General features: G+C 42.8%; 1 protein-coding gene across 1 annotated transcript; it reads right to left on the bottom strand.

Annotated features, from left to right (window-relative positions):
- Positions 1 to 1,007: 1,007 nt before the first annotated feature.
- Positions 1,008 to 10,688, bottom strand: ajuba (ajuba LIM protein). Its single transcript, XM_047386757.1, has 8 exons — positions 8,183 to 10,688; positions 4,699 to 4,800; positions 4,546 to 4,613; positions 4,388 to 4,450; positions 3,271 to 3,401; positions 3,025 to 3,076; positions 1,754 to 1,822; positions 1,008 to 1,600 (listed from the first exon to the last, which is right to left on the bottom strand). The coding sequence occupies exons 1-8, from the start codon at positions 9,705 to 9,707 to the stop codon at positions 1,469 to 1,471; spliced, it is 2,142 nt and encodes a 713-aa protein (XP_047242713.1). The 5' UTR covers positions 9,708 to 10,688; the 3' UTR covers positions 1,008 to 1,468.
- Positions 10,689 to 13,961: the final 3,273 nt, after the last annotated feature.

The following is a 13,961-nucleotide window of genomic DNA, read 5'->3' as shown; positions in this document are numbered from 1 at the left end:
CATCCGAGTTAATGTTCTTGTTTACTTGCTTTATTGTAAACATGTCAGATGCTTTAAATTCTGGATTATTTATCTCTTTTAGTAGCATAATCTGAACCAGTGATCTTTGAAGATTCTTTTATTAACTTCCTTTCCCCTCGTCCAAGATAACATTGGGTCCTCCTCTGGCCTCGTTTGTCTGTTTCAGATGTTTTAATCATTTCTCTGATTAGATATGAGCTCAGACTAACTAAAAATGAAAACACATCTGCCTTTTTGAATGACATGTACTTGTCTTTCCCATTTTGAATAGCTTCTATTAGTAGGCCTGTGTGACATTTGTACTAGAGGTTCTGTATTATTTTCAAAAATAGGTTCCAGTCTGATCAACCTAACGTTATCAAGGCCTTTAGAGAACAGGCCCACAGCATCACAGATCCTCCATACTTTGTCTACATGAGCTGCTTTTAACCCATTTTCATCCAAAGCCATCTAGAGTGCTTGTTGAAAAATCAAATCTTGGGTCTCATCTGACCAAATTACAGTTTATTCAACTCCACATATTTATGTATGTGGTGGTAGATCAGGAAAAATGGCTTTTTTTTTTCTTGGCTAGCTCCCATTTCTTTTAACTGTCAGCTTTGGAGATTTTTCCCTCTTCACCCTCCTGGTAAGATAAATATGAGTCCTCATCAAACCTGGTGGCTAAGCAAAATCTCATTTATTCCTCAGGTGAACTTGGCCATGGTTAACTAATTACAAGTTCCTAAAAACTCATCTTTTTTCCAAAGTATACATCGAAAAAAAGGCTTCATTTACATTTATTTTATAGGAATTGTTTGGGGGCTCAGTAAGCATGGCGCTAGGGAATTGTACAGAAAATGAACTCCATGTTTATTTATCAGTGAGTTTATGCAGCTGCAGTGAAGTTCTGATGTATTTTGAAGGTTTTTACACATCTCCAATAGGGGTGCCAATACATGTGGGGGCTTCTTGTAGATCCAGTGACCAAAGAGGGAAAATTGCTGTAGATTTATAATGTTAACATTTAATTTTATTGAAATTTTGACCAATATCTGTAAGTACACAATCTGAGCACAAATGAAAAATATTTAACATACAGAAATTACACTTTCTCTTCAGCTTGCACATATTCATGTAACACAACTTACAGTAAAGTCGAATTTAAGTGCAAAAGTTTGCTAGTCATAATGTATATACACAACATAATTCAGCAAAATCCCTTTTGTTCTTCTACAGCAAACAGTAGCAACACTGGGGTTAAAAAGCAGTAGTTCCCTTTTTAACTATAGTACAGTAATGGTACAAGAGGTACAGCAGGCGGCACAAGTGACAAACCAATCGGACGACATGAAATGTGACTACAGAAATGTCTTGACATCAGCAGTTTCATTTTAAAAAGATGCAACCGAGAGAGACTGAGAACATAGTGATGAATTCTTTTAAAAACAGAAAAAGGCACAGCTGATCAGTGTTTGTTGTGTGGGGGAACGTTGTGTGTGCCACACACTCTGCTCATGTGACAGGAGTGGCAGAGCAGATGAGAGTCCAGAGGGAAGCACTGCGAGCCGGGCTTATCAGAGAGCTGCTTGCCGCACTCCTGAGAGACGGGAAGAAAAGAAAATACTCGGATAAGGACAGGAATGCACACAGAGGGGAAGGGAAGTGAGCTCGAGTCCTTTTAACCATTTCAAAGACAAAATTCCTGGAAAAGAGTCCGTCAGGAGAAGCCTTGTGTTGGAGGGGAACTCACCTCACAGTGGTAGCACTCAAAGTGGTAGTCCTTGTTCATAGACACAACCCTGAGGATCTCCTCACTGTCCTGGAAAACAAAACAAGGTGATGTCACAGAGCTCCAATAATCTGGATTTAATCTATCTGGAGAGTATGTGTTTCATGTAGCCTGAATATAAATAATCTGTAGTAAATTTTATTGAATCAGGTACTGTTCACCAGAGCAGAAAATGGTGTTTGGCTCACTACTATAGGCTGATTAAATGAAAATTGAAAGAAGCAAAAGCACAGCTAAAGGTATAATTGACAGGCAAATATCTCAGACCAGCAGCACAATTTAGGGGTCAACTAACAATTATTTTATTAAAGGATTCATCTTCCGACTTTTTACGATTAATAGTCGTTTACAAAAGGTGCTCAATAGATTTTTTACAGATTTTGAACCAGGTGAAGCTAAAGCTATGCACTTTAGTTCTGAATAGAGCATATTTACAGAAAATTATGTTTTTTCCATCAGTTGTACAGTTTTGGCTTAATTACTGCAGTGAGTGGGTAGTTCTTTCAGTAAATGGTGTGTTTTAGAGTCTGGCATACTCCAGTTAATGATTATTTGATTACTAAATTAGTTCATCTAGTTTAATAGCTTTATCTGTATTTAGATTTCTTTTCAACCATGTGTGTCATTAGTTTGAAATGACTTTTTAAGACAAAATGTTGCACCGATATGACTGCTACCTGAATGTGGCCACAATGGTTTTTTTTTTTTTTTGAATGACCACTTTTGTAACAAGCGTTTATTCACCACTGTGGCAACTTACAAGCAGACCGGGCTCACCAGAGAGAGCTTTTAAATCCCTGGGTACGGTGCCAGTTTGCTGGGTCACTACACTACTGATCTCAGTGTTTTCTCCCAATTTTGCCTTCCCCCTTGAACAAATCACCGTATAATTCCAGCTAGTTGGACATCACTACTTTTTTTTGGTTGGCCATTTTGTTTCACACTAATGCATGATTTCAGCATTTCAAATGTAACGCCGTCAACTTTTAGCAACTTTGAGCTGCCTTGTTTTTTCTTTTTTATATATATATATATATATATATATATATATATATATATATATATATATATATATATATATATATATATATATATATCACAAACTATTGTGAGCTACAGCCCTGAACACAACTGAGTAACAGCAGTAAAAATGATTAAAATGCTCTTTAAATCGGCATACAGGTTAAAACAGATAACGGATTACTCATTAAAACAGATAAGAGGCTACTCACTTCAGTCGGTAAGATGGGTTGCAAACAGGCAGCACACTTTGGAGCAAAAGTCCTGCAAATGTGACAGAATAGCTTTTATTTGCCACATTAGCCTCTCTAAGGAAACAACTTGACAGCATCTCAAGTATGTGAAACTTGTGAAATACAATAAACTCTTTTGTGTTTTTTATTGCATGAGGTCTACTTTGCTGTTAATGTATAGCATGATCCAAAGGCCAACAGTAAAGCTGAAACTGTAATCCTCACTTGTTGTAGTCCGCGACGCAGTATATGTTGCTGTTCTGGTCCACAGTGAAAGGGACCCCGTCCAGAGCCTTGGAGCACACCACGCAGCGGAAACAGCCGGGATGGTAGGAGTTCCCAACAGCCTGCAGGATCTGAACACAAACATGAGAAAACATTTAAAAAGCCTGCATCATCGCTGGGTTATTCATAACCTGTACAAAACTGTAGAGGTATTTAGGCTTTACTGGTTTTTTTCCAATTCATTTCCTCCTTTTGACCACTTTATGTGGTGTTTAGATAAGTATGCACTCAGACGTACGGTAACCTATTTCATTGATCATACTTTCTAAAATTTCCCTCTTCCTTAAGCAACTATTAGAATATAAATACAGCCTAAATGTATTAACAGCTACATTTTGTCAGACAACAATATTAAATGCATGTAGGGTTAATGGGCTGGACCAAGTATAAAAGGTCAGGATTCCTGAACATTTTTCCATGTTAAAACGTCTGAACTTTAGGCTCAATTTAAATATTAAAACGAAGGTTCACTATGAATTCGTGGCACCTATTTCTACAGAAGCCAGGCTTTAAATATAGAACCTGGAAATGATGGATGGATGGAAAAAGGGAGAACATACAGGAGAAGGAAAGTATTACATAAAGAAGGGATGTAGAAAGGACAGACAGAACAAATAAAGGAAAGACTAGAAAGGACCCAATGAAAATTGGTCCTTCAATCCCAGGAAGTCGTTGAGATAAACATCTTTAGTTCTCAAACTTTGCTCCCGATGTGAAGACTGGTTCCCGTAGGTCGTCTATTTCTAAGTATGATGTGGTTCATATAGGGTAAAAAGTCTAAAGATAATCACCGCACAGCCTTATTTCTTTATTTACCAAAAAGCCAAGGCAAACATTCCAGGGAAAATCTTATCGTGGGAAACCAAAGAACTGCCAACAGAAAGACGTCAGCACATTTCTCCGTCCTCAGGAGAGGTCTTCCAAGGAATAATGGGAAACATGGGATGTGTAAATTCATTTAACATACTTTACCCAAGACTAGATTGGTGGAGCTTGAGCAGGATTTTCTTTAAGTCTAGCGTAATTGTTTCTGGGTGTGAACGTGGAAAATCCTCACCTGCTCCAGAATGAGGTGACCACACACGCTACACTTCTCAGCAGCTGCCTGGAATCCCGAAAACTGTAATTAAAACAAAAGAGATTATCGGCGGCTCAAACAATCATCCCGACTCCGATCGGGAGGATGACAAAACACGTCTTGACCTCAACTCTTACCATGTAATCCTCTTTACAGTACACAGAGCCGTTGACATTGTAGAAGTCCTTGTTTCTCAGGGTGCGTCCTGCAGAGGGGTCACATGGTAAACATTAAAAAAAAAAAGGGTATTATTAAGGAAGGGTGCGGCAGCGATTCGGCAGCAAACTCACCACAGGAGACGCAGGTGAAGCAGCGAGTGTGATAGAGGTGATCCAGAGCCTGGCAGGCATTATCTGCCCCGTACACTCCTTTCCCACACTTCACACAGGTACCTACAGTGCGTTGGAGAAAACACACACACACACACAATGGACACAAACAGGCGTTTAGTGACGGCTCCCCCTAACACTCCTGTTTACGACAGCATTCCAGGAGGATGTGTCCTGAAATCCAACTCCACACAAAGTGTCAACACTTGTAAATCCTCTCATTCGCACTACCTAGGGGATTTTCGCGCAGCTAAACCCAGGCTCCCCATGCCAGGCTGTTTGCTCATCCACTCATGTGTCTGTTATTAACGGGGAACTCCACCGGATCCGACTCTCCGGGCGCAGAATAGAGCTCCCTTTCTTCAGGAGTTTGGAGCTTAGACGTGCCTTTGAATTTTCTTTTTCAAACCCCCACATTTAGAGCAATTTGGGACGTTTCTAATGACAGGGTTTCTATATTCGCTTCAGGAGCCAAAAAGCGACTAAACATGTTAATTTTCAGCAATCTAGATAATATTTTCTCCAACCAGTAAAGTTTTTTTCTTTTTTTTTTCTTTAAGGTTTCTTTCCAATAAAGAAAAACGTTTGGAGGCGTCGGCATGATGGCAGGGGCACCATCATTCTGAGGACCTGTTTCACTGCCAGTGGTGTGGGTGCACTGCACAAAGTGGGTGGAATAATGAAGATTGTTTGATGAAAACTACTTTCATATTCATCAACCTACCCTCAAATATGGACAAAACTGAATATTCTTAAAAAACAAAATGACCCAAAAACACATTAAAACTGGTTTTGGAGTGGATGAAGCAGAAGCTTCACCGATTACCTGCGTAACAAAAAGCTAAATCATCAACATTTGTAGGTCAAAATGACCAGAAGTTCGGTTCCTCCTGTTGGAAACGGTGATGCATCTTAAGGCAACATTAAATGTAAAGTAGAGGCCCTGGTGGTCCAATAGTCCCTCTTTCTGTGATCTATTTAGGGGTGGTATTGAGCTCTTTTTCCTCCTGCTTTTAATGTGGTTGAGGGAGTGCCACACAAATCATGAATTCCTCCTCTCTGCTGCCTCGGGCTTTAGACGACCTCTTTGATGCCTCAGAGCAAACACCAGTCTGTGCCAAAGCCAAAAAAACCAACGGGTGGCTGAAACTTTAAAAACGTAATGTCTCAAATAACTAGATGTATAACAGAGCTGGAAAACAACAGCCAAGGTCAAAACGGTCGAGGTACAGTGGCTTGCAAAGGTATTCATACTGCATTTTGACACATCACAACCACAAGCTTTAATGTAACACAAAGCACTTTATACCTGTGGACCGGAAGGAAACCAATACAGTATTTTAAAAAAAAAAAGCATAAAAGAGGGGGTGGATTTGTTCTCAGTCCTTTTTATTTTAACACTGCATAAGAAATATTGTTTGTTGTTTGCCCCGACCTCTGTGAGGACACAGCAGGCATATCAAAGACGGAGTTCTGGTCAGATGGGACCAAAATTAAAACGTTTGGCCTACATGCAAACTTCTGTGTGTGGAGGGAAAAATAAAGTGCGTGGTTGGATAAAGCAGTGGCAGCATCATGCTTTGGGAAAGCTTTTCTTCAGCAGCAGCAGTGATCATGGGCGGATAGATGGACCAGAATACAGAACCCGGAAGAAAACCTGTTAGAGGCTGCGAAAGCCTTGAGACTGAAGCGGAGGTTCACCTTCCAGCAGAACAGCCACCCCAAACATACAGCCAGAGATTAAATGGATTGGTTTAGATTAAACCATGTTCATGTGTTAGAATGGCCCAGTCAAAGTCCAAGAATCTAGATGTACTAAGCTGTTAGAGACATGGCCTAAAAGACTTACAGCTGTAATCAAAACCAAAAGATGCTTCTACAAAGTACTGACTCGGGGCGGCTGAATGCAAGTGCACGCCGCACTTTTCAGATTTTTATTTGCGAAAACATTTAGAAACCACCATTTTTCCCCCCACATGACACTACTCTGTGTTCGTCTATCACAGAACCACAAAATAAACTTCATGGAAGTTTGTGGTTGTGACGTGGCAAACTGAAAATATTCAAGCGTTGTGAATATTTTGGGCAAACTGGTCACTTTTTAGTTTCCACACGAGCCTCAGAATTATTAAAAAGGCCAAACAGAAGACGTGTCTCATTCAACCTGTTTTTCCCCTCGTTTTACCTCCGGCTTTGTCTAGCCCTGACTTTCTGTTTCAGTTAAGGGGGGGCTTCCCTGCAGGTGTGCCGACCTGAGCTCATAGCATCTGTCTTTAATGGCTGAGAGGAGTACAGTATTGTATGTCCCCTCTGGGCACACATACCTGAGCAGAAAAACAGGCTACAGCACTCCGCCCCCGCACACGCCAACACTGCATGAAACACACACAAACACACACTGCATTACTGTGGCCTAAAGTCACTCGAGGTGGGGGGAAACACACCCTACCACACAAAAAACACACACAGAAAGACTGAGTCCTAATCTTCCGTGACTCAGTAATGACCGGAGTTGTCTTTATAGGGAAGCATGTAATTTGTGTTACAGAGGAATGTTTTGTCGTATAAAGGCTGTGTTGATTCAGTCTATTTAGAAACGCTGTGGCAAATCTGCAACACCAACTTCACCTTTAAGTCACAGATAAAAGCCTGAACTATTGCTTATGCTCGACTTTAACTTTTGTCAGCGCTGCACTTTCCCCCCCCTATTTTACATCTTCAGCCAAACTCGTCTCCTTGTCTGGAGTCGTTTTCTGAAGCCTGAGCCCTTCTTTCTTTTCTTGCGCTTGATGCGCTATGACCCTGCATGTCTCTGCAGGTTCTTGTGGCACCATCCATCTAACCAGTATGCTCTTTTAGCTATTAATCTGTCCATCTCCCCATGCAACCCCTTCATTTAGCTGGAAACCTGTGATCCGACACCAGACAGCAATAATAACACAGCGAAGGCAGACGCTGGATGACCCAACACAGAATTGTGGGAGCAGTGGCTAAAATAAGGGCTGTGGTTTCACTAGAGATGCACCAATCAGAATTTTCTGCCCAATACAGACTTCCCATTTTTTCTTGAGGTCTTAGATCCCAACTCCAATTTTTCCTAAAGAATATGATGCATAAGAGATGAAGTAGGGGTATGATGCCTCGGGTAAAAACAAAAGGATTAACAAAATAACGCCCTTGCGCATTAAAGCACCTTTCCCAAATGTTTATCGACATTACTAAACCTTTTAAAAGTCCATCAGTGTACCTGCTGATGGTGGATGCACTTATGGACAGAAAATGTTTGTAATTCTTAGTTTTGATCCCTTAATTAAAGTAGGAAAACTAAATTCTGATCTCTGGGCAACTGATTGGTGCATCTCTAATGTGTGTTAACAGTTATACAGAAATGGCAGCGTGTCTTTTTCTAGTGTAGTTCAAAGCTTTAGATGAAAAACAACCTCACCGAAGTACTCCTGCCGGTTTTCCGTGGTCTCTCTTCCAGCTGCACCTCCCGAGTCCTCCTGAGGTCTGACCAGCCCACCGGCTGAAGAGGACCCCTGCGCTGTTGTGCCTGGTTTAGAAAGTGAGGCCAGGGGTAGACACTGATCCTTAAGCCTCAGGCCCTCCAGTAGCCCGCCACCTTCTCGAGCAGCATCTCTCAGGAGAAGTCGGGTCAACTCTTCCTGGTAACGGGTGCCGGGCAGGTCTGAGTATCGGGCCCTCTCGCCCATCACCCCTGTATCTTTCCCTCTCGCCCCTGCCTGCTGATCCTCCCACCACTCAGGCCCTCCCTGATAGCACGCTGCCGCTGGACTTCCCACTGCAGGTGGGTACGAGTGGCGGCTGTCGTATGCACCTGGGCGCACCCCTGCCTCCAGGTACTGAGTCCAGGGCTCTACGGTGATCCCCCCGGCTCTGCCTGAAGCCCCATAACCTGCCGAAGACCCCCCAGTCTGCATGGGCTGCTGCTGGCCAGGGAGGCCACCAGAAGCAGAGTACCGGGAGTCATATCCTAAGCTGATGCCGCTGGTCCTGTTGCTGCTGCAGCGGCTCCCCATGGGACTCCCCCCGCCTCCGCCGCTGGCCGTGCTGGAGGCAAAGCTGGACCTCGGGCTAACCAGCACAGATTCCTGGAGGCTGAACGACGAACATGGGCTCAGGGTTGGACCAGGAGGGTAAAACAAGCCTACACTCCCCCCAGGTATATCAGATGGGCGATGAGGTGGATGAGACAGGGAAGCAGGCCTAGGGTTGTCCCACACTTCACTGCCCGTGCTGAGGCGCTTGTAAAACAGGGCCTCTTGAAGGGAGAAGCGCTTGTGCCTCTCGGATTCGGAGTTGTAGCCTTGCTCTGCCAGTCCTCCTCCACCACCTCTCGGAGCAGATCCATATCCGGCAGCAGCGGGGTACGGCGGTGGGACAGAGTGAGATGGCGGCTGGGAGAGAAGCTGCTGTCGTCTTACCAGCTGCTGGAGCTCCAAGGAGTAACGACGCTGGTTTAGGGAGGCCTTGGAACCCAATGCTCCCAAAGGATCAGAATCAGGAGTCAGGCCTAAGTGGGAATCAACTCCTTCGGTCAGGTACCAGGAGGCTCGCTGCTGGGAGGAGGGTCGTCTCAGTTGTGCCAAGGTAGAGGGATGGAGTGGCTGCTCACCATCTGGAGGTACAGTGCCCAGCGTAGAAGAAGGTGGTGATGTGAGGAGCGGAGCGGGAGCCATTCCTATTCCTCCTCCTAACCCACTCGCTGGAACACATGCATCTTTCGTGGTCGAGGAGGCAAGCGAGAACTGGCCGGGTCTTGGGGGTGAGGCGGCTGCAGAGCTGGGAGCAGACGGTGGAGGGGGCAGAGCTCCAGAGACGCCAGCATTAGCGTTGCTGTTGTTAGAGTTGTTGGCAGAATCATGTTTTTTCTTGGAGCTGTTGAATTTCACACTGCCTGCATCAGTGAGCTTCAGCTTCCCCAGTAACTTGCTTATTGGCCTGTCCATGATCAAAGCCTCCCTGTGCCTTCAGAGTCAAGTCTTACAGTGTCTTCCTTTACGTTAATTTACTCGGATACAGTGTGAGGGAGATGTACAACAGAACAAAGATGCTCAAATAGGTGAAACCATTTCAATCAAACCCTAACAGAGCTTTTTAACAAAGAAATATTCTTGAAATCACAAGGACAACATCTATACACACAATAAATACAAAGGAGATAAATTAAGAGGAAAATTTAAGCCATTTCAAAGCTTTACCATGATTTAAGTCTACGAGTGAGAAACCCATAGGCACAGGTAGGCTGTGGTGAGGAAGACTCCATGGAAATAAAACAAAAGATTCAGGCCAGTCCAGCCAGGAAATAAGAGAAACATGGACACTTTGGAGTGACCTATGAAGGCAGAGGGCTTCCTTTGTCGACCCACCGCATCGGAAAGGTCTCCTTCCAATTAAACTCTCTGAAATCCTCTTGGCTAAAGTCTCCTCAGTGTCCAGGGTTTTTCTTTCTTCTGCTCTCTGAAAACACAAAGCAGAGACGTTCAGCAGGATGCAGACCGTCGCCTCTTCATGTGGGTCCAGTGTAGACGAGAAAATAAACCCGCTTGTGCTCAGAAAGTCGACTCAGCCGACGTCTGCCGTTCATCTCATGTGCTCACAATAACATTACACCGCCTTTAAAGAGAGGGAACACACGCAGGACACTAACTGGCTGGACTCCGTCCGCACGTCCATCCGCTGGGCTCGGACTCGGCTGCTTCTATCATTCCCGATTCAAACAGAGGAGAAGAAAAAGAATCCAGTTCGGGACTCGTTGTAAAGTTTGGAAACAGAAACGGAAATGATTTAAGCCGGCGCTCCGTTACTCCTACTCTCCCAGCAGGCCGGTGCTGAGCTAAACCGAGTCGGTCCAGATAAATAAAATCCCTCCCCGTGGGCACCGCATAGTCCAACAACTTTGTCTCTTTCTACCCCCTCAATAACTTACCTCCCCCTCTTTCTTTTTATTTTATTTAGTTGGTAACGCAGAGAGGTGTTTCCGGTTAAAGCTTTTCAAAATAAACGCCCTTTAGACAACATTTAGCTTTAAGCACTCGAAATCGCGGAAACAAAAGTTTGAAAACGTTGGCTCAGCTTTGCATATAAAGAAGCGTCGAATATTTACAGCACAAAAAATACAGCATGTTGTGTTTTCACGATCTTACCCGGAGTGCGTTTGCTTTTATTTTGAAGGAATAATAGCAAGAGGCTGTTAGGTCGCATAGCTGTTGTTTTGTTCAAATTGACGCGCATTGTTCTTTCATCAGCGGCGGCTTGCCCCCCCTCCCCCTCCTGCCCCCCAGCAGGCCGGAACACCTTTTTTACGGAGCCCAACAAGTGCCAGGTGACGACATAAAAACAAGAGAAAATATGTTAATTCAATTCAAACTGTGAACAGGAAGTTACAATTCGTTCGTTGGTTTCATTGTTTTAATAATCGTAAATAGTCTGTTTTCATCCATGGTACCACAGTTATGACCATGGATAGGGGTTCATTTTAAATTCTAATGATGGGTCTGTCTAAGAGCTAAATTTGGCCCAGGTCTGATCTTGACAGACATTTTCGTAGAACAGTAGAACAAGAAAGCTTGGACTGTTTGTTACAAAGAAGGCTTTAAGGTACGCAGCCTATTGAGCGGGACCAGAGAAAACCACAAAGTTAAGTTGATTGAGTTGAGTTAATTCATTGTTGAGTACAGGTAAAATAATACCTTCACTAGTTTTTGCCATTTTAACATAACTTTATTCCACCCTTGCCTAAGTCTAGCTTCTGACAGAGGTCTAAAGAAAGTGGAGGTAGTAAAAGTTTTTTTGAACTTGGGCAAATTTTCTATATTGAACTGATTCATCTTTGTAAATAACTAGAACATGTATATATGTTGTATGTTCGTCTTTGTTTATCTTGGCTTTGTGCTCTGAAAACAGGGAGCTGGCTAAGGTTTTAGTGCTCCAGGGTCAACGCTCATTGTGATTCATCTCTGGATACAGATTAGGCTTTTGACTCAAATTGCAAAACAACTACCAAGCCAGACCACCGTAAAAAAAAAAAAAAAAAAGTTGCTCTTTGTTTTCTTTGTGTAACTATTGGCTTAAATGTTATTTTCTGTGTTATTGGTGATGGCTTTGGCTGTAATACAGGCAACTTGTTATGTTTTAAATCAATTGATCACCTGTTTTTTATGTTCTCTGGTGTACTTAAACCTCTCCACTTGAAGGAAAAACTTTGCTTTTCCCTCCAACACATTTACTTACTAAACTGAATGTGATTCATTGATTGTTAAAGTTACTGGGAACCTTCAGGAACCTTTAGAAATTGGCCCCAAAACAATCTCTAAAGGTTCTAGAATGAAAGTTCTAGATGACTTGTTGAAAACTCTTAACAATATATCCTAATTGGTTTCAAAGGGTCAGATTTAGAAGAAATGTACAAACTAACTTTTAGGGATGTGTTCCATGGATGTTCCTTTGGGAATGTTGCACTGCTCAGCATAACCTTTAAGGAACCTTCATGGAATGAAAGTTATACACTGTGCAATCTGTATACACCCTTTTTTACATTTAGCAAATGTTCCCCAAAGGTTCCTGTAAAGTTAGCATGTGCTGAGAAGTTACCTATTTACATGTTACACATGTGTGCCATGATTATAGGGCAGTTGTTTTAAATATGAAGAAAAACTTCAGTTCAAAGTTTTACTATTTGATGTTACGCTTATTAACCAAAAAGCTACAAGATGTGTATATAATTCCCCAGAAACACGGCGTCGTTTAGGCAACGGGACTACTTTATAAGACCAGGCTGTGGAATGTGCGCATGAACACCCGCTGTGGCTGTGATGGGGCTGGTGAATTTTTGCGGCGTGTCTTGAGTTCTCCAAGGACGATTCAGAGTAAACATCCCGCCACTGTGTGAGGGCCGCCCGGCATTAGTCAGGCCTGGTTCCGGTCTTTTGATGGCAGTTAACGGATACACCATAACTCACCAAGCGCTGATAAAGCACAAACTATGTCCGGCCTGGTGTGTTTGAATAGGCTTGTTGGCTCTCAGTGTCCCCGGAGCTCTCATACAGAACGGGCCTGCGGTACAGCGAGGACGCGGCGGCAGCCTCAGCCGACTCGAGCGTTCCACCCCGGGCTGCGAGTGGGGACATGTCTGAAAAGCTAACAGAGAAATTCTTCAGGGCTTAGTCCCGCAGCTGCTCATTCAAAAACAGCACTTTGAAGAGCTTCGACAGTGGCAGGCCTCTGTCAGTTATTGTTCAAACACAATTCACCCAAGAACATAATATTTGCAGATGAAGCGCAGCTTCTTCCACCTGCCTCCGTCTCTGCCTGTGGTTCTTTAATTATCTTCAAAGGGCATTTCTGCACGCACAATTTAACTTACCATCAGGAATGTTGGGTGTTTTGAAGTAAGCTTTCATATTCCCGTTTGTCAATCAAAACTGAAGTCATTTTTTTAAAGCTGTTTTATATGCATTTCAACTTTAATCACCATTCAGAGACTGTTTAAAAAGAAGCACAGCCTATTTTATTTCTCACTGTTATCAGACAAAACTTTTACATCATTCAGGTCAGTCAGAATTGCCTAAATAATTTCTATTTATATTTTATACGTACAAAAATTCACATTTTGTGACAGAGTTGTTGTCCTTAAAGCAACTTGGCACTATTAGTGGTATAATTAGGGTCATTGTCCATTTGGAGTATATATTTGCTCTCAAGCTTTAACTTACTGGCTGAGGCCTTTAGATATTGCTTCAATGTTCTTTCCTCTTAATGTTGTGTATTTTGTGAAGTGCACCAGTCTTTCCTGTAGCAAAACATCCCCACAGCATGATGCTGTCACCCCTGTACTTTACAGTTACAATGCTGTTCTCAGGCTTGCAAGATTGCCCCTTTAACTAAGTAATGATGGTTATTATGGCCAAACACTTTAATTTTAGTTTCATCAGATGACAACCTGTTTCAAGAAATCAAGTTATTTCCCAATGAGTGTATTTACAAAATGTGATTTGGCTTTTTATTTTGCTTCAGGAGTAATGACTTCTTCCTCTCTGAGTGGCCTATTGGCAGGTTTGTACGGGACTGATTCCACTGTAAACAATTACCCCCTCTTACCAGCTTCAGCCAGCAGATTCACAGAGTTTTTCATTGTTACTCTGATGTTCATACACACAACCCGGCCCCTTCCTGTTCAATATCTGATGCTGGATTTTTAAACA

Source organism: Girardinichthys multiradiatus, chromosome 14 (genome assembly GCF_021462225.1).
Source record: "Girardinichthys multiradiatus isolate DD_20200921_A chromosome 14, DD_fGirMul_XY1, whole genome shotgun sequence".
Classification (NCBI taxonomy): Eukaryota; Metazoa; Chordata; class Actinopteri; order Cyprinodontiformes; family Goodeidae; genus Girardinichthys; species Girardinichthys multiradiatus.
The sequence above is the reverse complement of the archived record's forward strand: the minus strand, read 5'-3'. Positions and strand labels throughout refer to the sequence as shown.